Source organism: Pristis pectinata, chromosome 18 (genome assembly GCF_009764475.1).
Source record: "Pristis pectinata isolate sPriPec2 chromosome 18, sPriPec2.1.pri, whole genome shotgun sequence".
Taxonomy (NCBI): domain Eukaryota; kingdom Metazoa; phylum Chordata; class Chondrichthyes; order Rhinopristiformes; family Pristidae; genus Pristis; species Pristis pectinata.
Genome location: NC_067422.1, coordinates 4,546,874 through 4,573,131, shown reverse-complemented (window position 1 = coordinate 4,573,131; position 26,258 = coordinate 4,546,874). Strand labels below are relative to the sequence as shown.

At 45.5% G+C, this 26,258-nt stretch overlaps 1 protein-coding gene across 2 annotated transcripts in view; it reads right to left on the bottom strand.

The window, feature by feature from the left end:
• Positions 1 to 17,411, bottom strand: part of LOC127579768 (protein kinase C alpha type) — a 320,846-nt gene extending 303,435 nt beyond the window's left edge. Inside the window, exons 1-2 of one of the 2 annotated variants that reach the window (XM_052032673.1) lie at positions 17,029 to 17,411; positions 16,697 to 16,728 (exon numbers count right to left, since the gene is read on the bottom strand). In XM_052032673.1, coding sequence (XP_051888633.1) covers positions 16,697 to 16,728; positions 17,029 to 17,195 — 199 coding nt within the window. In that variant the 5' untranslated portion in view covers positions 17,196 to 17,411. The remainder of the gene's footprint in view (positions 1 to 16,696; positions 16,729 to 17,028) is intronic. The other variant, XM_052032672.1, reaches the window with a different exon arrangement.
• Positions 17,412 to 26,258: the final 8,847 nt, after the last annotated feature.

Sequence of the window (26,258 nt, the reverse complement as noted above, 5' to 3'; positions counted from 1 at the left end):
AATGGTGCAGTTTCTCAGAATCAGGTAGTGGCTCATTTATTAGAAACTGCCTATTTGCACAGCCTCCAGTTCTGGAAACACTCTCTGCCTCAGAAACATCTCTCTCTTTCCCACTACTTCTTCCATTCTCATCTGAGAGGTTGGGTTCAGGTTTCCCAGATCTGCAAGGAGCCTCGGACCATCCAAATAACTGCTTAGTGCTGGGAACAATCCAACAAGTTTTTTTTTGAAAGAAAAAAAACTCCACTGCTTCTGCCTCCATATGCTTTTCATTAAATCAAGACCAGGATTTCTCCATTTGATCCAACCCACAATCTTAAAGTTTAAGATAAAGTTGTGTTACAAATCTTTTCTTAAATCCATCTGTAAGAAACACTCCACCACTTGTGGGATATTACAGAGAACAGGACTCTGCCACCCAGTCCTCACCCAGACACACAAAGTCAGCCTACCTACAAGGCTTCCCCGAATCATTTTGGAAGCACCACTGTGTGGGAACACGAACTAATCTACTAACCCTGCCTCTCAGAGCCATAACCTCCAACCAGCAAGATTTCAGGTGCAGACCCGAGACCACCAGAAGTGCACGATTCACATATGAAACAGACCCTGCAGGTCAGTCAAGATCCAACTAGTATCAAGACTTCCCAACAGATCTAAAGGCTGTGCTTTAGACAGTCAAACTTCTGCAAGAGCCCTGAAATAGACCCTGGCAAAGTCACATTTTACACAAAGCTGAGTGAACAATTCAATCACCAGCATCAATGCCCAGTCTGGGACAAGCTTTACCCCCAACTCTATCACATCACAAATGCTGATAAATTCTAGTCAGAAATGTTTCTATGCCAACCAGTGCCATCATCATCAAATCACCAGGTTATAAGGATGTGATATCTGCTGACTGATTTTCGTATTACAGCAGTTACTGCCACATGCAAGCACCACAAGTCACAGCATTAACATTGTTCAATACCGACTTTTCATCCACTGTCCAGCACCATCATCGACCTTGGCAGAACCCTCAGGATCAAAGTGGAAGCAGGTAACCTCCAATCCCGTGGGTTCAGAGGTGACTGATGAGGCCAATGCTGGAACCACAGACTCTAACACAAGTTGCCCCGGAGGTGCCTGACAGAACAGGCAGGTAACAGTTTAAGGTGGTGCACTCCCTCCACTATTCACACTGGCCTTTCCCAATGCATGGACATCCAGAGTTCCTTCTCCACCAAACAGTCCAAGGAACCAGCGAGGATGTTGCATTTGCTCATGGAGGCTTTGAGGACGTCTTTGAATCTCCTCTTCTGTCTACCTGGTAATCTCTACCCATGACAGAGCTCTGTTTTGGGGATCTGGTATCAGACATCTGAACAAAGCGACCTGCCTATTGGAACCAAGAGTGTAGGACCTCCATGCTGGAGAGGTCACTGAGGTCTGGTCACTTATCAGGCAAGTGGATTTGGAGCATCTTACAGAGATACTGCTGATGTTATCTCTCCAGTGCCTTGCTGCATGTAGTCCAAGGCAAGGTGATCACTGCTGCCTTGTAGATCATGTATTTTATATCAGCTTTTAAATCTTGATCACCATCACCTTCAGTGCAGCAGCCTAGCCTTTGACCAACTGAGCAAAGTGGGTTTGAAGATCTCAACGCTGGTGAAGGACCTCACGTCCAACATCACTGCAGCAACAAGCTGTTGCTTTCATATCACTGAAAAGCAAAAAACTTCAGAGCACTTCACAGGAGCCATCTCAGAAGAGGAGACATCAAGTCTGGAGAGGACCAAAGGCTTGACTGACACAGATGCCTTCAAGGAGCTTCCAAGAGGAAAGAGGGGTAACGACATTCAGGGAGAGAATGAGGCATGGTCCCCGAGTGGTCCTATGATAAAAGCTGGGGATTCCCATGAATGAGGAGGATACAGTGAATCAGTCCAAGATGAAACCTGCACACCAGCATGTTAAATGAGTCTTTCCACAGCACACGTTCACATCCCCAGAACATCCTGAAGTGCTCTGCAGCTAATGAAGTATTCTAAAGTGTAGCCATTGTTCAAACTTGGGTGAAGTTGGTGGAATGGACCAACAGACCCCATCAAAGTTCGGGCTGGTAACCAAACTCACGGGAGACCAGGAGTGGTACTATAATGGTAGAAGCCTGGAACTGACCAATATCTGAAACAGGAGCATCTTTTAAAAAAAAATTACTTTAGAACATTTTACAAACTGTGAAGAGGACAAACAGGGAGAAGAGCTGCCAGTAATTTTCACTCTGGAGACACAAGGGACTGCAGATGCTGGAATAACAAACATGCTGGAGGAACTCAGTGGATCAGGCAGCATCTGTGGAGGGAAATAGACAGCTGATGTTTTAGGTCAAGATCTTTCATCTGGACTGATTAAGGGTCTCGACCAGAAATGCTGACTGTCCTGTTCCCTCCACAGATGCCACCTGACCCACCAAGTTCCTCCAGCACCTTGTTTGTTGCTGGTGATTCTCACTCAGCCCCTCCAATAACTGAACAAACATCCGAGAAACTTCACAGTCAACCCAAGCCAATGGGAAGTCACACACAGGGCAGCAGTGAGAAACCACCACCTCTTTACAGAGCAAACCATTGCCTGCAACAATCTTCACTTCTGGCAACATGGAGACTTCCTGAGTGGTTCTTGCTGCTTTCAGCAGCTGGTGACCCAGTCGCCGTCACCCATCCCCCAGTCTCTGCCACCCATCCCCCAGTCAGTCACAGCCCTCAATGCAGCTACTGATTAATCATATTCAACTGAGTGAGGACAAGGTGCAAGTGGAGCAAGAGCTGGTGACATTGCTCAGTGAGGCTGGGGCAGAAGAAAGGGACAATTGTTCCTCCTGGCTCACAACAGGGAGAAGGCGTTACACTAACTACCAGGGTAACCAGCCATATCCAACTGTTGCCCACCACAACTCTCAGACTGGCCCGCTGTATTAAGGGCCTCCGGGGTTCTATCACCATGAGCACCAGGACTGTTTTCAGGAAAACCAGCCCTTCCCCCAGAGTCCTGCTGCTGCAGAGATCGGAGGACACAGGCGACACTGGCAAGGCTAAAGTTTAGTGCCCATCCCCAACAGTTCTTGCCCACTCAAGGGTCTTGAGTGGGAGGGAGGGGTCAGTCACAGCCCCTCAAGCCATTCAAAGCACAGCTCAGGGCACACACCACAAACCCATGGACTGCTATTTTGGTCCATGGCTCATTAGATGCGATTTCAAAGAATCAGATCACAACTGCTGACGGTAGCTCACACCTCAAACACCAGCACGGAATCTAGAGGTCTGAACTGCAGGCCACTTTAATGAAAGCTCACTTCTGCAGTTAACAGATGGAAAATCCACAGGCTTTAAATTTTCACATCTGGCAAAGCAGCAGATGGTTACCAGAGTACTCAGTGCTGCTGTGGACACATCAAACTGCCTGACACATGGGCAGCCACAAATATCTGGACAGCTTGTTGTGCAATCCAAGGGCATCAGTTATTATTACAACCCTCACCCCATCAAACCACTGCTCCCTTCAAATTCCTGCTCAGGCAGGAATGCCAGGGTAAGTGCCCAGAGGCTGCTTCCTCTGGCTGGAAGGCCAGCACGAGGGGGACCGCACTGAAGACGAGACGAAGAACGTTTGCACCCAGTGGGATGCACACCTGTGGAACTTCTGCCCTTGGAGGACAGGAATAGAGGATGTGAGAGAGCGAGAATCACGGAGGGGAAGGCTATGGGGGAGTTTGGTTGAGAATTTAAGAGAGGCGATCTTTAACAGAGAGCCAATGAGTACAGGAGCAATGGATGTAGGGGACATGATGCAAGTTGGGGCACTGGAAACAGGTTCATATTTACCCTAGCAAGTGGTCACATGACCACCAATAGCACCTATTATCCACAGCCAAGCTAACAGCAGCAGGCAGAACAGCACACACATGTAACCGGTGTCCCCACACTAATGCTTGGGAGATCTTCTAGAACATGCCAACCCTACCTGTGAAAGCACCGACTATATCAAATACAGCTTTCAAACCATATGCAAAGCACTTAAACTATTGCAATCCCATCATTCATCACATCAATATTTCTAGAATCAACTCTTTCTTCCCCAGCTTCCTCCCCCACTCCCAAATGTGCTGATAATTAGAGAAACAGCACATTTGAGCAACTCTCCTCTGATAAAGGTGGAAAGCAAGATCACAGAATGCAAACACCTTTCTTCCCAGCCCACAGGCCACCCTCTGGGTCTGTACACTCTCAGAGCAGCTAATGGGCCAGTATACTCGGGGACCGGAGCTGGCTATGGAAGGCAGCTCAGTTTTAACCACAGAGTGCAGATTGCATAATCCATCCAATTAACTTCACATCTGCAATCTGCTCCTTGATCAAATGATTCAATTAATTTTTTTTTTGAAAAGACCATCCAAGCAGCAACACTGCACACCACTGAACAGCTTCAGTTCACAACGACCTTCTACAGAAACCAACCAAAAATTCATCAGAAGTGTTTAAAAAAAACATGCAAAATGGTATGATATTATCCAACTAGTCTGAACTCTTGGTTGCCTGAACTCAACCACTTACATCACACGGCCATTTCCCAAGGAGGACAGTGCAAGATCTGGTAATCAGTAAGTTTTACACAAACTACTTGAAAGCCTAGCCAGAGGCAGAAGATGAAGGGAAAAACATTTCAAATTAGACTCCAGTTTGAAAAGGGACCATCTATATTCAAGCACACACAAAAGTTGCCTATCTGAAGAATGTAAAAGGTGGCATAGAACCACATTAACCCTTCAAAGCAACTTGCTGAAGACATACCCCAAGCAAGTTAAATGGTTAAACCCTGCCCTAGCAAGATGCAGAAGATCGAAGAGTACCCGGAATGTGTGGAGTATGCACACCCAAGAAAGACAGGCTCAAGAAAAGCTCTGAACTTCAAGGCACTGTGGGAGGCAAAAATCAACCAGTCTCCTATTGTTTAAAGGCAATAGCAATGCTTGGGTCACCACAATCAGTTTCACCCTGCAAGGAAGAACCTCAGCAAATTACTGCCATCAACAAACAGCAGAGTCTGCACAGAAAGGGCCCCCTCCCCTCTTGTGGGATGAGGATAGGCTGAAATATTAAAATACTGCTTCAATATCCCAGCACACATCTGTGAAACAAAGAAGCCACACAACAATATGTATAATTACAGACTAAACAAATGTACAAGATTTTTTAATTTTTGGGAGTTAACTTTACAAGTGTTTCTTTTGTTGAAGAGGAGTGGCGCCATGGGGTGTGTGTGTGTGTGGGGGGGGGGGGGGGGGGGTTAATGCTTTAGAAGTCCTCAGAATCCAGCTAGGAAGTTGCAAGATCAGGCAGTCAGTGGACAAGCAGATTCTGATCCTGGGAATGTCACTGTCGGAGGGCAAACTACAGTCTGCAAGGAGAGGAAGTTTCAGAGTGACGGTGAATCTCCCTGACAAGGGAGGTACAACACAGGCAGATATCAAGAGTTCCCATCACCTCCATAAATGACAGGGGAAATTCGATCAAAGGGCTGGGGACACTGGCTGAATGATTCCTGTGCTGCGTGGGATTTCAGCACAAGAGCAAAAAAAAAGTTCATGCAGGACACAGGACAGTAGTGAGACAATGATTTCAGTGAAATCTTTCATCGATGTTTACACCACATACTGGCTCATGTGCAGAGCAATGCAGCTGCCCTCATACCCTGCCCTCTCCCCACAGCCCTGAAAATTATTTCCCCTCAGACACTTGTTCTCCCCCTTTTGAACATGACAAAGGAATCTGCATCCATCACCACACCCGGCCATGCTCCCCAGACCAATCACTCTGTAGGTGTTCCCTCATTTCATTAGTAATTTTGGAGTGCTTTCACTGTCAAAGGATCTCCCAGATCCAGCTGGAGGCACCTCTGAAGTGTGTTCACTGGTCTAATATAAGTAATGAAACAGTGATTTTGTGCACACCAAGCCCCCACAAACAATGTGATAATAAGCAGATCATCAGCTTGTGATCTTGATCACAAGGTAGAACATTGAAGCAGTCAGTGGTGAGAACTTCTCCCCACTACTCCTCCTCTTCAAAAGGATGGCCAGGGGACAGAGACATTTCTTCTCCATCCGTACAGCACCCCCTATTAAAGCACAGGAGTGTCTGCCTGGAGTTCTGCCCTCCAGTTTGCTGAGGGGATTCGTGGGTGATTGTGTTCTTTCCAACACACAAGTCCAGGGCAAGTCTTCAACATGGCTGCCACAAAACCTGAGAGCTATGGCTAATACACAAGGTCGGAAGCACAGATTCACACATCCTTGCACTTGGTTGCTCTCCCAGGCACAGGGTACACACATTCAGCCACATCCTCTCAACACGAGAAAATTATGGTCGTGGCTGATCTCTGCTGGTCTCCACTGTGACAGTTCCCCAAAACACTCAATCTTCCAAATAGATATTTATCTCCACCTCAAACCCATCTAATTATCTGGCCCCCCACCACCCTCAGAGGCAGAGGAAGAAATTTCTCCACACTTATTTTGTCTGACCCCTTATTTTGTAATTATGTCCCCTTGTATATGACACATCATGTTGAAAACGTCTCATCTACTTTGTCAAGTCTCTAGGATCTTGTATATTTGCACAAGGTCACCCTTCATTCTTCTAAACTCCAAGGAATACAAAGCCAAACTGTCCAGCCTTTCTTGGTGGAACAATCCTCTCACCCCAGGAATTAGAATGGTGAATATCCTTTGGACTGCCTTCAACGTTACTTGTTCCTCTTACAGGAAAGGGGACCTTGCCTTCACTGCTGAGCCAGGGCTCCCTTTAGAAATCTGAGCCTTCACACCCAACACCACCTTCCAAGAGTCTGTGCTCCATCTAACCCTCACCACAGAGAATGCAGTCGCAAAAATAAGGAATAGGAGCCCAATTAGGTCAGTCTGATCGTCAACTTCATCTCCACAATCCCATGTGATCCCCATATTTCTCAATTCCCTTTGGACTCAAGCTACTAATCACTTCCCTCAATTCTCAAATAACCGAGCACCCACAGCTCACTGTGGCCAGGAATTCCAAAGATACCCTTGCCCTTACCTCTCGCAGACTAATTCTGCTCCCCAATTTCCATGATGGCCTGGGGTGGAATTCATCCTTTGCTCAATACTCCCAAAGCCCCACCCTGCCAAAAGGAAAGTTTTCCAGGATCAACACTCCCAGAATTTTAATCAAGGTGACAGCCTCTCACTGCCTGGAACCCCAAGCCATTCCATCACCCTCCCAAACTACAAGTCACACCTAAAGATCTCGAACACAGACCCAGGGCCATAATTAGATAGAACAAAGTGGGTGGGACCTCTTACACCTTCCCCAACATTGGCAGGAACCCCAGATTATTAAACAGGTTTACAGAAAGTCTGGTCTAAAGCATCCGAGAGAAAAGACGGCAGGCCAGAGACAAGCGCATGTGAAGGGAGAGGGGGCAAGAGTTGAAAACTCTGACAGAGAGACTGAAAGTCAGACAGATATACAGGTGTTGCTGCAGCTTTTAAGTGTTTCTCTCTTTAAATATGTTTGATCCATTATTAATCCACCAGTGATCCTTGGTTTAGTGGCTTAAGATGCGCAAAGTGGAAAAAGAACAGATTAGTGCAATATTACACGACTGAAGTCACTCGGCCCATTACTTTACAAGCTCATTACCTCCATTGCAGATAAGGCAAGTCACCTCGTTAACAACTTGCTGCTTTAAAAGTAACATCAAAAACATCTAAAATCAAAGCAGAGCCAATGTAATTTGCTCTCCATCTGCAGTGATGCCGCTGGGAGGGTCTTACTTCATGAAAAAAGGTGCTATACAAATGCAAGTGGTTGTTCTGTGAAGGTCAGAGCAATCAGCTCATCTTATGGCTAGCCCAGGTCATCCAATTAACCTTTCTTTTGACTGAAGTTCAGGACAGGCAATCACCATGCCCCTTGTAGTGAGCACCACACTCACTGTGCAGCCAATTATCCAGTTGAGGGTGTTGTGCTGAAGTTACATCTTTTAATATAGCAAGTGGTGAAAATTCCTGGGTAACAGCTTAAACGCATGTCGATGTGGACACAGCAGCATCTGGTCAGAGAAACCAACCACCCCAATGTCAGTCCTGTGACCCAAGGTCACTGCAGACCCCACTGGTTGGATTCTGACAGGAGATGTCTCAGATGGCAAGGAAAGGGTTAATATCCGATTGCCCAAAGTGGCATCTCTCAGAATCACTGATAGAGCTTAAAAAAAAATAAGTTTTGCTTCCTAAGCAGATAAAAATCATGACAGACCCACAACCACAAGCCAGACCTTCAAATGAAACCTCTCAGATTCAGTCAGAAACAGTGCTGCACAGTGTTGGCAGCAGCTCACTGGGCAACTTCCTCATTTGGAGGCAAGAGATTGACACTGAAGTCCCGCTCCAGGCTGACCTAGACTGTGCAGTACTGGAGGGAGTGCTGCTGTCAGTGGTGCTGCCTCTGATCACGTGGAACCATTCTGAAGAACTCCATAAAAGAGAGTTTAAGAATATTTATCCTTTATCAACAAACAAGACTGCTGTGAAAAAATATGGTCATTTCCTTGAATGGTGAGTACACTCAAGAACATTCTTAATTGGCTGCAAAGCACTGTGGGACGCAGAGGATGTGAAAGGCACTACAGAAATACAAGTCTTGGTTTTTGTTGTCACAGATATCAATGGTCAACATCAAGACCCTGTTACAAGACTCTTGAATGGACCTCTTGTACAATAAAGATGAACTTTTGATCTCTCAGTCTACCTTGTCACAGACCTTGCACCTTATTTGTCCACCTGCACTACATTTGCTCTGTAAAGGTAACTGTAACACTACATTCTGCATTTTGTTATCGCTTTTCCCTTTGAATTACCTTGATGCACTTATGTTTTTGGGAATGATCTGTATGGATGACACGCAAAACAAAGTTTTTCCACTGTATCTTGGTATATACAACAGTAAACCAATTACCAAACATTTGCTTCCCTAACCTTCTTGCACAGTCTATTGCCCTGGCACTTGTGTACCTGTAATCACTTTGCATTGAGCTCCTTAAAGTGACAGAAAAACACACGCAGTGGTGCCAGAACAGGACAGAGCAAAACTAAGATCAACAGGCATCATTCTGATTCATTGCCAGATCCACTGTAACATCACAGCAAGTGGACTAGCATAACGAGCAATCACTGACAAATTACCCATTGACATATTGCAGATTCTCAAATTAATGAGCCAACAATCAATTATATCAGCAATGTGGGGATGCAGTGACAAGCAGCACATGAATAAATACTACATCAAAACAAGCCTTCACCTTCCGTCTACTGCATGTTTTTTTGGACCATGGAAACAGGTACAAGACAGGGCAAGACACCTTAAATTTTTATAAAGGCAATGCAAGTGAAATAAGAGACTTCGAGTGTCCCACAGAGCAACAGTCCCTCTGTTAAGAGGGAAGACCAGCAATTATATCTCAGGACATCCTGAAGCACTCCAGAGCCAATGAAATAATTCTAAAGCATAGCGACTGCGGCAATGTGCCAAACCTGACAACCAATCCGAGCATGATCCCAGACAGGAATGGGACAATGACCAGAATCATCTCTTCCAGTAACATTGATCAATATTGGCCAGACCACCAGGCCAATGTTACTACAGCCATGGTGGGTGATGAGAACAAATGGTGGCCTTGGACACAGGTCTTTGGGTGGTGTCCAGATCTGGGGCTGGGACACTTTATGTAACGTTATTAAACTGATCTGCATGATGGAAGCACGCGCAAGGGATTTGACATCTGCAGATGTCACTGAACAGTGATTCACAAAAGAGTAAACCCTGGGCTGCAACCAGATGCAATTTAATTTGGAGAAGTGAGATTTGACAGAGAGAAGCAGATTACTGAATGGATACAAGTTCAAAGCAGCAAACAGGAAGAGGGTCAAGAGGTTCAGCTGAACAGCTTGCAAATGCCTAGTGTTCAAAGGCAAATAAGTACAGCCATGCATTCTGTCCAGGTGCTGCAGCCAGGAGAGAGTCCATTCAAAGACTACCTGCAGCAGCTGGGGTGAAGCTCTGGGCTTCAGGCTGCAGCCAGAGCCAGGTTATGGGTGAAAGGTCATGGGTCTAAATCAGGCTGTGGGGTGGGGGGGGGGGGGGGGGGGCGCGGTTGGTGGGGAGCCACAGGAGAAAGCAGAATGATTGGGAAGGGATTTGACAGAAGTCTTGAAGAGGCTAGAGGTTTCATTTCAATAAATTCATTCTGCCACAAAGAAAAATTCAAGAACAAAAAGAGTCAAATGTAAAAAAAAGATCAAAACTGGTCTGGTTTGCTGTCAGTGGTGAATGATCCATGAAACCATGGGGTACAGGACTGGGTGGAAAAAAAAAGAGAATGTATCCAGGTGGACACAGACAGGGACTAGACACTGCCCGTGGCCAACAGTTCCAACATTTGTGTCATGCTTTACATGAAGGGAGGGGGGCGAAAAAAAAAGAGGGTTGGGAGGAGAAAGATCTCCCAGCAGGCTGCTCCTTCCAACTGGTTGTGGACCACCTGCCCCTCTTGAAGGGATCTACATTTCCCAGCCACCTCCAAACCCTCAGAAGCCTCAATCCCAGGGGGACCACTGAGAAGAGGAACAATTAAAAGACACAGGGTCAAGAAGCCCCCATCTCCAAGACATTGTTTGAAGAGAGGGGATTGGCAGCCTGGGCTGGGCTTGCAGGAGGGGTGTTAAATGTTGGTCGAACATGCGACAGCCCAGAAGAGTGTGAACACCTCCCTTCCCACAGAGGCAGGCCACTCAGGAGCGCTTCGGAAACAATTCTTCACTCAGTGGGTGGGACCCCCTCCCACAAAGAGCAGTGAGCATTATCATGAATGAAAGCCCGCAGATTTGTCAGCCAAGGGGAAAAGACACAGGACCAAGGCAGGTGGATGGGCTGGGGTGGAGATCAGCTGGGATCACATTACGCAGCAGGGCAGGCTCGAGCGGCTGTAACCTCCTTTCCTATCACCCTACAGCCAGAGAAACCTGAAGACCTTGGCACTGTGCCAGGTACCATTCCAAGGGGGAGCTGCAATAGTCAGCATCAATGCAAAATGTTGCCACGAAGAACCCAGTGGCAGGACCCAATTAACAACAGGGCAGGGAGTTTATAACTTCAGAGTTGGTAACACTGCCACAAATAGCAGTGAGGCAAGTCCTCAGCCATAGTGCAGAAACAGGATCCTAAGATTATTCCTGCCCTCAGTCAGACCACAGCTGGAATAGTTGATGCACTTTTGGCCTCCTCCTCTTCCTTAGCAACAGCTAACCTATCATCTGTTGCAACTGTAGACTTGGCTCCACTAGGGGAAACAACACCAGAACATTGCAACTCCCACCGGCAGTTGTCTGGGCCACAAACAGCCGGCTCTTTCCCATCTGCCCCTCCCACCCAAACATGGCACACTGAAGGAACTGACAAAACAGAACGAGAGTTGAATGGGTGGGGAAAGAGGACATTGGGGAAATACCTCCATTTGAATGGGTGCTGGAAAAAGAGGAAAGAAAACAAGGGTTTCAGAAAATACTTGAAACACTCAGATCAGGAAAGAGCAACAGTTAATGTTTCAAGTCTGGGACACTTTCTCTGTGCACATTCTCCACAGATGCTGCCTGACCTGCTGAGTGTATTTTTAAACACCTTCTGTTTATAGTTTAGATTTCTGGCATCTGCAGTTATTTTGATTTTCAAAGAAAGATATTTCAGTTGTGGGAGAAAGGAGTCCCGACCAAAGGACCATCAGGTTACACTTTGCGTCCAAGGTTTAACTGATCTCCTCTCTCGACTGAATGGAGGAACTGCTGCTCTGAAGCCTAATGTTCCAGCCACTTGGCTGGAAGTTGTCCCACAGAGAGATATTGACATTTACTGGTCAGGAGAACAGAATCACTCTCAGTGACACAGAGTATGGGAGACAGCTTCTAGCCTTCAAGCACAGGATAAATATGGCTCAATTTGAGCACAAACAGATGAAGCTGCCTCCAACAGTGCAATAAAAAATTTCTACCATTTCACCCCGGGAGAAGGGTGGTTGGTGCATCTGGTACCTTGGTCCATCACATTCCCTGCAAGCCCCACCTTTCCTGTCACCTCCCCCCACCCCCAAAAACACACACAATGAACTAGAGAGATCCCAGGAACAATCACCAATCCTGGCATGTGGATGGATTGCTGATTGGTTGGGTGAAGACAATTCCCACCAACAGGCATGGACAGGATTGGAAATAATTCCCACTTTTACAGCAACTTTGGGAGCATTGACATTCAAGAACCACCACTGAGCCGCACAGACAGCACCAAGCAGGTGATCAAAGACTTTAATCAAAGGCGGATTCACAGAGCAGCTTAAATAAATCTAACTCAGTTCTCCTCACATAGGACATTGAGACAAGAACAGAAATGTTTGGGGTGAGGACACTGGATAAATCCCAAATTAAAGTGCATTAGTTAATAGACAGGCCTGCAGGTGAAGCTTGAGAAATGTAGGCTTGCAACTGAGCTGATCAAGATTTAACGATGACAGTGAGTGGGAGCGATCTGAAAGGCTTCAAATTGAGACGAATTATTTTGGAATTGTGCTAGCAGTTGACATGTTGCCAAAGGGAAGCAAAGTGACTTGCTGATGAAAGTCGAAAGAAAACTCAAAGAATCCAAGCAAAGAGTGGGCGAGGTATCATGGCTGGGACAAGACAAGAGGCCAGCGAGGATTTTACTTATTTTTATAAATCACACAGTACCCAAGAGAACAAGCATTATATCGCAAGAGCCTTTTACTTATTATTAATAGCTTTAAAATGGCAATACAGCAGGACAGTTGAAGACTGATTATATAAAAGCTGCTTGTACATGGGGACTGACAATGGTTATTACTGCCTCACAAAATTATCTTAAATTCTGTTTGAAAGCTGATACAACCTTCATACCAGGATACAGACTGGAAACAGATTTTAAAAAGACCAGGCATCTCAAACCACTTGGGGGGTGCACAGGTGTTGGTGGAAGGGGCAGTGGAAATTAGTACAGGTCTGCAGCTGGACCAGTTAGCTCAGAGCGTCTTCCTGCTGAGGCACTCTCCTCCAAAATGAGTGGGATAATCCTTAAAAACAGGACATAATCCTTAAAAAGGGGAAGTTCACGAGCAGCACTGGGGAACCTGACAGCTGGTCAGGATCATTAACAATTTCAGTTACTCTTGTTGTCAGACAGGAGTAAAATAAAACCTTCCATTGCAAACCAGCTGCAGATTTTGCCCCCACTGCTCTCTCCCAGCGAGAGCCATACAGGGGCAGGGAATCAGTGGGATGTCACTCACTCTGGGAGAGGGCTGTCAGTTTTCAAACCATAGCCTTGTGTTCAGCAAGTTCTGGGTTCAAGACCCATTCGAGATCTAACAACAATCTACTGCCATACCAAAGGAGGAGAACATTGTAAAGGCCACCATCTTTCATACAAGATCCCAATCCAAGGTCCCACCTATTGTTGGGTGGGCATGAAAGATCCCGTGGTATTCCATTGGAGGAGGGCACAGGAGATTTCCCTTGGTGTCCCAGCCAATGTATATTCCTTAGTTAACTTCACCAAATCAGAATACAACTCCGCTAACAACAGAACCACACACCTGCCTCAATGCTAAGTGAGTGACCACCAGCATTAAAATACCAAATTAGGAAATCTATGCTTCAGAATCATCCTGTTTGATACTGGAAACAAAATCACATTCCCAGTCAAGAGAGAGTTTGGACTAAGTCAGTCCAGACCCAGGGTCACCCTGAACCAAGGTTCTGAGACAGTACCCAAGAACAGGTGAGAGCTTCAGGCAATGCTTAAAAACAACAGTCGGAGGCAGAACTTTATGGAGTTGGATATGAGGAGACAAAGGCAACTTGCAGATCAGAGAGTCTGTGCTGAATTCTGATCGAGAGGCTGAGAGTCTCATCACATGGAACAGAGTCAAGCACTGCCAAGAGCAGCACTCTCCTTGGGTCAATGCAGCAAATAAATCCCAAGCTCAAATCAAAGCCCACTGCGTAGGGACCCCATTGCTCTCTCATGTACAAGGAGAAAGTATCCCAAACATTCCCACCTGCACAGCCAGAAAGAGGCAAGACATAGTTGTCATTGTACTTTGATAACAGCAGGCTTGATCCAAGCTCAAAGTAACTTTACCTCTAGCCTCAGGTTAGGATTGGGTCAGTCTATATTCTGATAAAACATCAGGGTTCCGGTCAGATCTGTCAGCACAGTCTCCACCTTTGTTCCAGGTGGAGGTTATTTGTACAAGTATTACAGTGTATGTCATTGGCCAATATTCAGTCTCTTGCCCTCAAACAGATCAATGTCATATTCGAAGTCATTTCCACAGCAACAGTAAGGTCAGTCAAGGAAAACATTATAAATACTCAAACTTGGATCAGAGTTTGGAACCTGTACCCATGCAGAACTGCATCCAAATGTAATGAGAGGCACTCTAAGTTACAACAGGGTGAGAGAACCTTCTCTAACCCACAGTGCTCTCAGAAACAGGAGGAGTAAATTATTCAGCCCCTCGAGCTGACCCCATCCAATCACATGACCATGGCTAATCCACTTTCTTCCATGTCTAAAATCAAATCAATCCTAAACTTTAATGCATTCAACAACCAAGCATCCACATCCCTCTAGGCAGAGAATTCCGAAAGATTTCCACTGGGAATTCCATCCATCTCATTTTTAACGTTTCCATTTGATGTTCATAAACCAGTCTGACATCACTTGCCTGTGGCACTAACAAGCTGGCAACATGGACCTGGGACATACCCTCTTCACGTTACTACCATCAGGGAAGAGGTACAGGAGCCTGAAGACTCAATGATTCAGGAACAGCTTCTTCCCCTCTGCCATCAGATTTCTGAATGGTCCATGAACACTACCTCGTTCTTCCTCTTTTGCACCATTTATTTATTCTTGTAACATAGTAATTTTTATGCCTTCATGTCTCCACCAGGAAACCTCAAACCAATGGGTTTAACTTGCTTAAGGTAGCAGATGTTTATTCAAGGTGCTCCACATCTGACACCAGCTCAGTGAATAGTCTCTGTCCCACTCTGGGTAGCTGTTCCCACCCCAAGTGGCATGGAACAGACAAGACAGGCGAAAACTGTCCAAAACGTCAGGCAAAAAAAAAACATATTAAGCACCCCAAACAAACCAGAGAGGCAGCCTCAGCAAGAGTACTGTCCCCCGTCACGTAATCAAATCTCCACTTCAGCTGGAAGCTTCACTTTGAGTTATAACTGGAACACTCAACACTCTATTGTCATCAAGTGTTGCTTCTGAACAACACTGCAGCCAGGGATAAAAACCACCAGAAAATGACAACCTTAAACCAGAGTACAAAACAATCACACGCTCAAAGAGCGTTATTGTACAATAACAACAGCTGATGAGCAGGTTACAAGGCTGCCAGGATCACAAACCCAAGAAATTACAATTCAATCCCTATTTTTGCTTAGAAAGTGCATTCCTCAAATCCGTAGGAAGATCTTCAGCAAAGACCAAACTGAGAGGCACATTTTTGGAGTTCTCAAACTGCACAGCAAGACTAGTCAGATGATTCAGTGATGGAAAATAGTGCTGTCAACAATAGCGCATTGTAGAACGAACAAAACAGGGCACTCACCCAAACAAAAACTTCCATCTTTAAAATAAAAACCTTAACACTGCATTCAGTTATTTCCAAGGTTTAAATAAAGAACTAAACCACTGGCATTTTCTTGACAGAATGACACTCCCATTCAAATGCAGAGGTGCAAAAGAACACCTAAAACCAATCTGAAGCACTCAAGCTTTCGATTTCTGGCACATAATTAGCTGGAGAATCAAAAACTGAAATAGACAGGGCGTGGGGGGGGGGGGGGGAAGAATACATCAGACTTCAGATCAGCAGCCACAAGAAGGGAGGTCGGAACTTGGTTATTTTTGTTAAACTAGCATCAACAGATGAGTTGTACCCACAGGATGGGCTTGTGAGGTCTGTGACAATTGTGCACTGCTAACAATGAAAGTTTACTTGAGGGCACTGCAGAATTAATGCAACCTAGACGATTTCAATTCATTCTCTTTTCTAAAAGCATCTCAGAGCAATTTATTTTCTTTTATTATTCTGCTCTCTGCGCCGCTGTCACAGATGAAGTCTACAACTGCAAAAGAGGCAGAGAGACCACACTGGCATTGTTACACATTAACACTCTGCACTCACAGGAATAAGTCACAGACCCCAACTAACGCATTAATCAACCGCAATTAGCAGCAAAGCTGTGTGATTAGAAACATTTCGCCAGGACTTCCTCATTCAGACAAAGGCAGTGCCGAGAAGGAATGGCACATTACCTTCAGGTTCAAACGGAAACTAAATGGGCAGGCTCCGAGCTCCACAAGCTGAAAGACTTCCCTCTTTTTGTTTCGTCGCCAGTTACACCCAGCTACTTTCCCGCTTTCTGGTTCCCAATCGCTGCCAATGTTTTTTTTAAGTTTTGCAAAAACACCCAACGCCAGAGCGCCCGCGCCCCACTGTCCTCAGCACAGGAACAGCCACATACCTTGACACTGGAATCCTTGCTTCCCAAAGCCCCTGCAAAACAAAACAAAAACATTAGTTGGGGGGGGGGGGGGAGGAAACAAAGCAGCGCAATATTTAGCAAAAAAAAATCACGGAGGGCCAAGAACCCAAACAGTAAACAGCACAACATGGACAAAACATGACCAAGAAACAGCAGGGGTGAAGCTATCACCGAGAGCCAGTGGGTGGGGGTGTGGGGTGGGGCAAAGTTTGCACAAAGTTCACGGAGTTTGGTGAAAGTTTGGCGAGGGGGAAAAAAGGAAAGAGTTTGGGGTCCAAGAAGCGTCCCCTCCCAGCTCCCCCACCCCTCACCAGATGAAGTCGGTGCAGTGGCTGCAGAAGGTGGGCTGCTTGAAGAAGCGGGCGATGAACTTGTGGTTCTTCACCTCGCACACGTTCTTCTGGCGCAGGGCGCCCTGCCGAGCGAACCGGTTGCCTGGCTCGCTGCCGCCGCTCTCGCCGCTCTCCGAATCAGCCATAATCCCAGCCCGACCTCAGCGCGCAATGGTCACCGCACGTCTGCCCAGCCCACCGCCTACTGCGCGGCAGAGGAGCCCATGCAGCAGGACGGACACGGCCAGGCTGACTAAGAGGATAACAGGGCTGAACCCTCGCTCTTTATCGCTGCCCCGGAGCTCCGCCCGGGAACCACCGCAGCGAAGCGTCAGAACCCGGGTCCCACCACCGAGCGGCTCAACACCGCCCCCTGGCCCCAGCGTGGAGAAAAGGGGCTGCGGCTCAACACTGCCCCCTGGCCCCAGCGCGGAGAAAAGGGGCTGCGGCTCAACACCGCCCCCTGGCCCCAGCGCGGAGGAAAGGGGCTGCGGCTCAACACCGCCCCCTGGCCCCAGCGCGGAGGAAAGGGACTACGGCTCAACACCGCCCCCTGGCCCCACCGCGGAGGAAAGGGGCTGCGGCTCAACACTGCCTCCTGGCCGCAGCTCGGAGACAGTGCTACAGCTATGCCACACCTGCAGCTGGCTAACACCCCCTGCCCTGATACCAAATTAGCACCGAACCCCTAGCCCCCATGTGATTAGCTCACTATTCAACACCTCATAGGTGCCAGGTTGAGCCAGTGAGATGCTCAGCACCACATGCTGGTCCCAGCATGGAGCCAGCCACCAGCTCAACACCAGCCAGTGCTGCTGTTCATGACTGCCCTTGTTGACAATACAGATGCACTGTTAGGAAGCAATCAAGGGGTTCTTGAGCAGCAAACAATCTGCTGGAAGAACTCAGCAGGTTGAGCAGCATCCGTGGAGGGAAAGGAATTGTCGGCATGTCAATATTACCCAAAATGTCGAAAATTCCTTTCCCCCCAAGATGCTGCTTGACCCGCTCAGTTCCTCCAATAGACTGTTTGTTCCTCCAGATTCCAGCATCTGCAGTCTCTTGGGTCTCCATCAAGAGGTTCTTCATCCTCAGAGGTGCTTGGATAGTGAAAGAAAGTCAGAGGGGATTGCATCAACTCCAGTAAAGCACTACATAAATTGCTCCTGCTACAATTTTTCAGATGATGCCACCGTAGTGACTTGTGATGATGATTTGATATCATCATCAAATAAAGATGAGTCGGAGTACAAGATGATGATCGAGAGCTTAGTGTCATGGTGTCATGAGAACAACCTTTCCCTCAATGTCAGCAAAACAAAAGAGCTGGTCATTGACTTCAGGAGAGGGGGGGGAGGGGTGGTGCACATGCTCCTGTCTACATCAACAGTGCTGAGGTCAAGAGGGTTAAGAGCTTCAAGTTCCCAGGAGTGAACATCACCAATAGCCTGTCCTGGTTCAATCATGTAGATGCCACAGTCAAAAAGCTCACCAGCGCCTCTACTTCCTCAGGAGGCTAAAGAAATTTGGCATATCCCCATCAACCCTCACCAATTTTTATCAATGCACCGTAGAAAGCATCCTATCTGGATGCATCACAGTTTGGTATGGCAACTGCTCTCTCTAGAACCGCAAGAAACTGCAGAGAGTTGTGGACACAGCTCAGCACATCACGGAAACCAGCCTCCCCTCCATGGACTCTTTCTACACTTCTCGCTGCCTCGGTAAAGCAGCCAGCATAATCAAAGACCCCACCCACCCCAGACATTCTCTCTTCTACCCCGTCCCATCAGGCAGAAGATACAAAAGCCTAAAAGCACGTACTACCAGGCTCAAGGTCAATAAGATGGACTCTTGACCTCACAATCTACCTCATTATGACCTTGCACCTTATTGTCTACCTGCACTGCACTTTCTCTGTCGCTGCACTTTAGTCTGCATTCTGTATTGTTTTACCTCAATGCACTGTGTAATAAAATTGATCTGTATGAATGGTATGCAAGATAAGTTTTTCACTGTACCTTGGTACAAGTGACAATAATAAACTGTTACGGACTCAGTGAAAGTCCCTTTAAGATAGAGAGTGTGTGTGTATGTGTGTGTGGGGCGTGCTTACGTCAATAGAAGATAAAGGACGTAATGACGTTGTTGGAGAAGTCAGAAGAAGAAGAGAGAGAGAGAGACACCAGCCTGCTAGTTTTCTCTATCGATGGATGAGAAACAATAACTGTGTCTGCCACTGAAATCCATGTATGGAAGTTGGAAGTAATCCAGTGGAGTTCACTTTGTTGCTGACCTGTAGAAGGAAACAGGTATTTGTGTGTGGACGACCACGATTCGGATGCTTTTCGGGGTGAGGAAGTCACTACCGAGTAAACACTTAAGTGTCGTTTGGGTTCCATCGTGGAACATTTGGATTTCGTATTTACTCCCTCTCTATGTTTCTCTACGTCTACGTCTTATCTTCAGACAACAGTGGTTGTTGAAGAAGCCCTTGCTCATGTTTCACCTTATGACTTGCGGAACTGAACTTTAAGAACAATTCCGGAACTGGGAGTTTTGGACTTTGCCACACACACACACACACGACGAGTTTAGTTTTGGGGTTAACGTTCAAAGTTTAACATTTTTGAATTCTAACATACTAACATTTTTACTTTTATTTTACGTATTATCATAAGTAGTGATTAATAAAATAGTTTTTAACACTGAATCATGCTCAGTGTGTTTCTTTTGTTGCTGGTTCGTGACAAAATCAATTCCAATTCCAAAGTTCATGGGGTGGATGTGGAACTGGGTGGACGTATAAGCAGTAAAGAGCCAGAAAACTTCAATGTTTGCCTCAGAGGCCTACAAGTTCTTCCGATCCAATTGACAGAGTCAATCGCAGCAAAAGCAAGACTATGTTCTTTGGCACACGGTCCCACTGATGCTTTGTGCCTTTCACATTTAGGGCTGTTTCGGAGTAGCTGGAACATGCAGCAGAACTGGCTGGAGTGATTAAGCAAGGTGGGAATATGGGAACGACACACCATCTTGATAGTGGGGTACCCTCTGTGATGTTGTGGACAGTAACCCAAACTCTGCTTCTGCTCTGTCCTCTTGTCACCCAAGCTGTCATCAATTTCATCCAGAGATCTAAAATGGATCTTGTCCACAGGGAGTCCAGGAAGGGGTGGGGTGGGGGGAGAAATGTGCAGATAATGGGTGATTTGAGTTGAGGAACTTATTGACTCATAGTTTGTTGCTCCAATGTATCTCTTTACAGAAATTAATCACTTTCAGATCCATGCTCTCCTCAGAATCTTAATCCACAACTTGGTCTTTCTGTTTGATTTCCTATTGTGAAGGAACGTACATAGTACTTGTCAATGCCTCAACCATTTCCTCAGTATAATTTCTGCTGTTCCTGATCCTAAGGGACCCATATTTACTTTCATTCCTCTTTTACTTCTCGGTTCCTTACGGAAGGACTTACAATCTCTTTCTATATTTCTGCTGGTTTACTCTAATTTTCTATGTACAAAGAATAGAAAATTAGAGTAATCCAGTAGAAATATAGAAAAAGTGAGCTGAACATCACTGTCAGCAAAAGCCGTACCTATTATGTGGGACCTGGTAGCAAGGCACTTAAAAAAAACATTTCATTCTGAATGGGCAATTGTGCTTGATAAAGCAAATTGTTTTTTGAAGGTAAAATGAGCAAGGTAGATGAAGGGGTCCAGTGAATGCAGTATGTTTAAATTTTCAGAAGGAATTCATTAAGATACCATTCCAGAATTTTTAACAAGATTTGAGTTGTTACACAAGACCAGGATAATTATATAATAAAACTCCAATAATCCAGCACAGTTGGAACTTCGGTGTACTAGACTGGCAGATTTTCTGGACTATTGGATGTGATTCCCATTAATATCATAGAATCATAGAAAGTACAGCACAATACAGGCCCTTCGGCCCACAATGTTGTGCCGAACTTTAAAGCCTTACCTAAAAACTAAAAATGATCTAACCCCTTCCCCCCACATATCCCTCTATTTTAAATTCCTCCACATCCTTTTATATCACATTTTTTAAATGTTACATAGTATTATAATAAATTTTCCGGTGAACTCAACGAGGTTAAAGGGAGCGTGGGAACTGGGACCCTGATGAGATTGAAGGAAACACAGAATACATCGCCTGGTGAGCCAGATGCTAACATCAGGATTTCCAAATAGTCAGAAGATGGATTGTCAGAGTTTTACTATGGACTTCAACTTGAACACAGAGTTGGAATAAATGGGTCGTTTTCTAGTTGTCAGGTTTACAAAAAGTAGGACGTTAAAAGGATTTATGTTTGAACCAGCTATTTACAATGCACAACAGTGAATTAGATGAAAAAGCCGGTGTAATTTATCCAAGTTTGTTGGTGGTATAAAACCAGGTGGGAAAGTGAGTTAGGAGCAGGATGTATAGAGCTGGCATTAGTAACTGAACAGAAGGCCAGGAGCTGGCAAGTGGAGTACAGTATGAAGAACTGCAAGAGAAATAAAAGCAGAAGGAAGAGTAAACAGTTGTATTCAGAAGAAGCTGAGTGAATTTGCACATAAACCATGGAAAGTCAAAGTGTAAGTGAGCAATAATAACAGAAAATGCTGGAAACATTTAGCAGATGAGGCAGTATCTGTGGAAAGAGCAACGGAGGTAATATTTCATGTTGAAGATTCTTCATCATTTTTTAAAATTCATCATACACATTATGGATGCCCCGGGCAAGGCAAATACTTTAATGATGTGGTTGTGTTGAGTTACCCAATTAGCAACCCAAGAAAGTAGGTGTTCGAATCCCACCCGGGCAACTATGGAATTTAAATTCAGTTACTAATCTGGAATTTAAAAATAAGGGCTTAATAATGATGGCCATAAAAATATCAGCTGGCTGCAAAAATCCATCTGTTTCACTCATCTGGATCCCTCATCTAGTGTGGCTTCCATGTGACTCCAGACCCACAGTAATGTACTTGACTCTTAACTGCCCCCCAAAGTGTTTCTGCTATCTATAAGGCACAAGTCAGAGGCAGTCATGGCCAGACTGTAAATCCTGGCTGTTTTCACTATCACGAAAGCCATGCCAATCTCTGCCCACATTGCATTTCGTACTTTCTCGCAATCTGTTTCATCTTTGTTGAGATCATCAAGGCCACTGTGCTCTATTCTTGTTAGGATTCATCACGGTTTATTCTGTGCATCCTTTGAGATGGCTTCAAACGTCTCAGCAGCTCTAAGGATTGAATCTTCTCTAAGGAATCACAACAAGCCACAAGCACTAATACGAAGCTGGATATAACTAATAGAAGTGAAAAAGGTTTGATATTCATTAAATCTTGCAGTGTCAACAACACAAACAATCCTGAACAAACCACACAAAGTAAAAGTTGGTGCTCAAAAAGTTACTCGCGGAAGTGCATCACGTGTCATATGGGATAGAGTTGTTATAATTAAGAGAATGGAAAAAGGGTAAAACATGGTTAGGAGCTCACAATCAATAGCAGGTCCCCCTGGGTTTAATGATAGCCCAGGAGAAAGTGAGACTGTTAGGTTTTGACAAGACTGGAAAGATCAAAAAGAGAGGAATGGACCTTCTGAAAGATCTTCTGCTGATACAGGGACAGCCATTGCTGGTTTGAACATTTCAAAAAGTGTGAAATATTCAATGCAGGGAAACAGCAAGTGCAGATACCAGAGTGGCAGGACATTTTCTCAAAAGCTGCAATGTGAAAAAGGTAACTTCTTTCCTAAACACTAGTTCAATGTGGATGAGATGGGGGTCTGTTGGAAAAGGATGCCCCAATACATGTTTACCTCAGAGGAAGAGAAAATTGTTCCAGGCTTCAAGGCAACCAAAGATCGGCTTATTGTTCTTGAAGTCCACGGGTGACTGCAAGCTTAAGCTTCTCTTAATCAACAACTAAAGAACATGAGGGCTTTAAAGAGATCCTCAAAGGCCAACCTTCCAGCAGTGAGGTGATCTAACAAAACTGGCATTGCTCTTCCAAGTCTATATTTGACATTTCTCTCTCCCTTCATGAAGTGATATTGTGCGAGGAGTCACCTGGATCACAGAGCCTTGCTCACTCTCCCTAGGTGCCCCTGGATGTCTGAATAACATCAAGGATATGGCTGACAACATCCAGATAGCTTTTCTGTCCCCTAAACCACTTCATTGTTACAACCCATGAACCAGCATGAGATGAGCAGCAATGACAAACTTACCATTCAGGAAATCTGGAAGAAGTACCATAGGTTACAACAGTGGCTTTTGGGATGTCATAACCCATGCAACAAGGAATAGCATCAGATGAAATTATGGCCAGAATGTGTGCATGACCCCATGGGTTTACAAACCTGAAAAATGTCCAAGAAAGCATTGACAAGTTAGCATTTGAGGGTGGGTTTGATGAAGTAGAACAGGATGATGTGGAAAAGTTATTGGAATCACCTGGTGAAGAGCTTACAAACAAGGATCTGTTAAAATGTTGGCAGAGGAGAAGCAAGAAGCCAGTAGCATCACCACTACCAAAACAGCTCACAGTGAAATGGCTTTTAGAGACTCTTCTACATTGAGAAAGGAATAGCTATCTTAAAAGACAGCATGTGGTGCAGCACAAGATGTGGCTGCATAATTGCTAATGATACACAAGATATCAAACGTACGAGAAGAGAACTTTTCAGATTTCCACTAAGTCCCTTTAAGCCTCAGTCATCAGCCACCCAGAAACAGTTACAGGAAGAACCCTCACCATCATCATCGCAAAATTCACCAGGCTGAGAGTTACCCATGCCATCATCCAAACACCAGTGACAACTCCACTTCTCTCACTGCCATGTAAACATCTCGACATGTAAAGCCACCACTACCACTTGCACAGGAAGATAAGAAGATATGAATGAGGAGCAGTAGACCACTTGGCTCCTTGTGGCTACCTATCATCCCCTTGCTAATCAAGAATCTGCTTCATAGATTCCACTGGCCTTTGAGGAAGAGAGTTCATGACCCTCTAGAAAAGGAATTTCACCTCACCTTGGTCTAAAGGGAATGAGCCCTAATGTTAAACAGTGACCACTATTTCAAGGTTCTTCCAGAAGAGAAAAAATCCTCTTCACATGCAGTCAGGAAACTGGGGTCTCCATTGTGCACTCAACAGTTTGTGACAGCAGTTATTATCACTGGTATGTGGACTGGGAGTCAACAGGAATAACTAAAGCTCCTGATGTTGCCTGCTCCTTCCTACTTTCAGGATGGATGCTCCATTGGAAAGGTAGCCATTTCCAGGATGCAACAAACAATCTGCTGGAGGAAGTCAGCAGGTTGAGCAGCATCTTCAGGTCGAAATCCTGCATCAGGACTGCTTATTGCGTCTGCCTGGCTGACCTAAGAATAGGTCAATGGACTTTCCTCTTGGTGCCACAGTAAGGGCTTAAAACAGCTGAGGACAGTTAATAGTCAACTACATAGGAGTGGGACTGGAATCATAGATATGTCTAGAAGTTCAACCAAGGTTGGTAGGACTAAACTCATATTGTATCCTACTCCACTGTGAAATTGGCTTCCATTGAAGTCAATGTATTTTGCATTTAAAAAATGCTACGGAGGATGGCTCACTGTGTCATGTTCACAGCTAAATTTCCCTCCTAGTTTTCTATTGTTAGCAAAGTTTTTGTCCTTTGTCCAAGTTCTATCACAAACATTCCCCCTCTGAGGGTTGATAGTTCCCAGATAAAGTGTTGGACTAGATACAGAGCCTCATTGACAACACAAGATGTTCACCAATAGCATCAGCACCTCAATATCAATGCAGGTGAAGCTTTTGAGGCTCTAGGATTTTGCTAGCAGGGCTGTGAGAGTAGCTGCCACCAGCCAGAGATGTCTGCTGGTCTGGCCAGGAGGTGAAAGGTGGTGAGCAGAAAATGGGGACCACTGCTGTCCCTGAAATAGCTGGCTTCAGGATCTCAGAGCCAAGAGGTGGTGGTTGGATTTGCATACAACACCAATCCAGGAGGCACGGTGGAATCAGGGCAAGGTATTGCACAAAATATATGAGTGGTGTGCAATAGAAACAAGTGTGAAGGACTGCTCCCAGGGAGATAAAACAGATGTAAAAACAAAAAATGCTGCAAATTGTCAGCAGCTCAGGCAGTATTGTGGAGAGAGAAACAGAGATAATGTTTCAGATCTAAGACCCTTCATCAGACATTGTCAAGTCCCTGTGCCTTCCACTAACTGAATTTTGCAGAAGTCACATCCAAATGTGCCTTGTTGCCAGTTGGAGACCATTGCACTGTCTAGGTGCCTCTCAGTCTGAGCATTCTCATGAATGGAGGAACTGCAATTAGTCTGATGACCTGTAGAAAACACACAGCAAATACCTGATTCTTTCTAGGTGCTCTCCTTGCTGCTGCTTCAGACATTTCAAAGTCTCTGTTGTTTTCTGGCGACCAGAACTGGCTGCAGTCCTCAAGGTGAAGTCTGTGCCCTGGACATAACGTCCCCAAACTCATCTTATATTTGACTGTGCAATTCAACATTCTTCAGGCTGTGGAGACACACGAGGCTGCAGATACTGGAATCTGGAGCAATAAACAAAACTGAGACCCAAAACGTCAACTGTCCTTTTCCCTCCACAGATGCTGCCTGACCCACTAAGTTCCTCCAGCAGTCTGTTTGTTATTCTTCAGGCTGTGTTGATTGCAGCCCATACTGACTTTTTCTCGAGCTCTTTGGTTGGCATCGCTCTGCGCATGTGATGGGATTGACCAGTGTTGGGAATCACAATAATATTGTCACTGGCGATAATGGAACTGTGAGAGTAATTTCACACCTTTGTAATGCTGCTAAGAAGGGCTACGCTTACCTCCACTGTAGCAGTTGCTCATATAACGAACAAGAAGGTCAAGGATCATCTTATCACAGTATCTCCCTTAGTTAATCTACAAAATATGGGAAAATAGTCAGAAATTGAAACTAACAGCAATGATCCTTTATTCACAAGAGAGCCACTCAGTATCTCCTACTGTGGCACTTTCCTCACATAGACTGCTTCTGGAATGTTCTACAGCAGACTGATGAAACACAGAGTGCAGTTAGTCAGATGACACAAGCCTTAAAAATGTGATAGCTTTAAAGCAACAACCACCCACTCTCTTATCCCAGCCACTCAAATAACAAC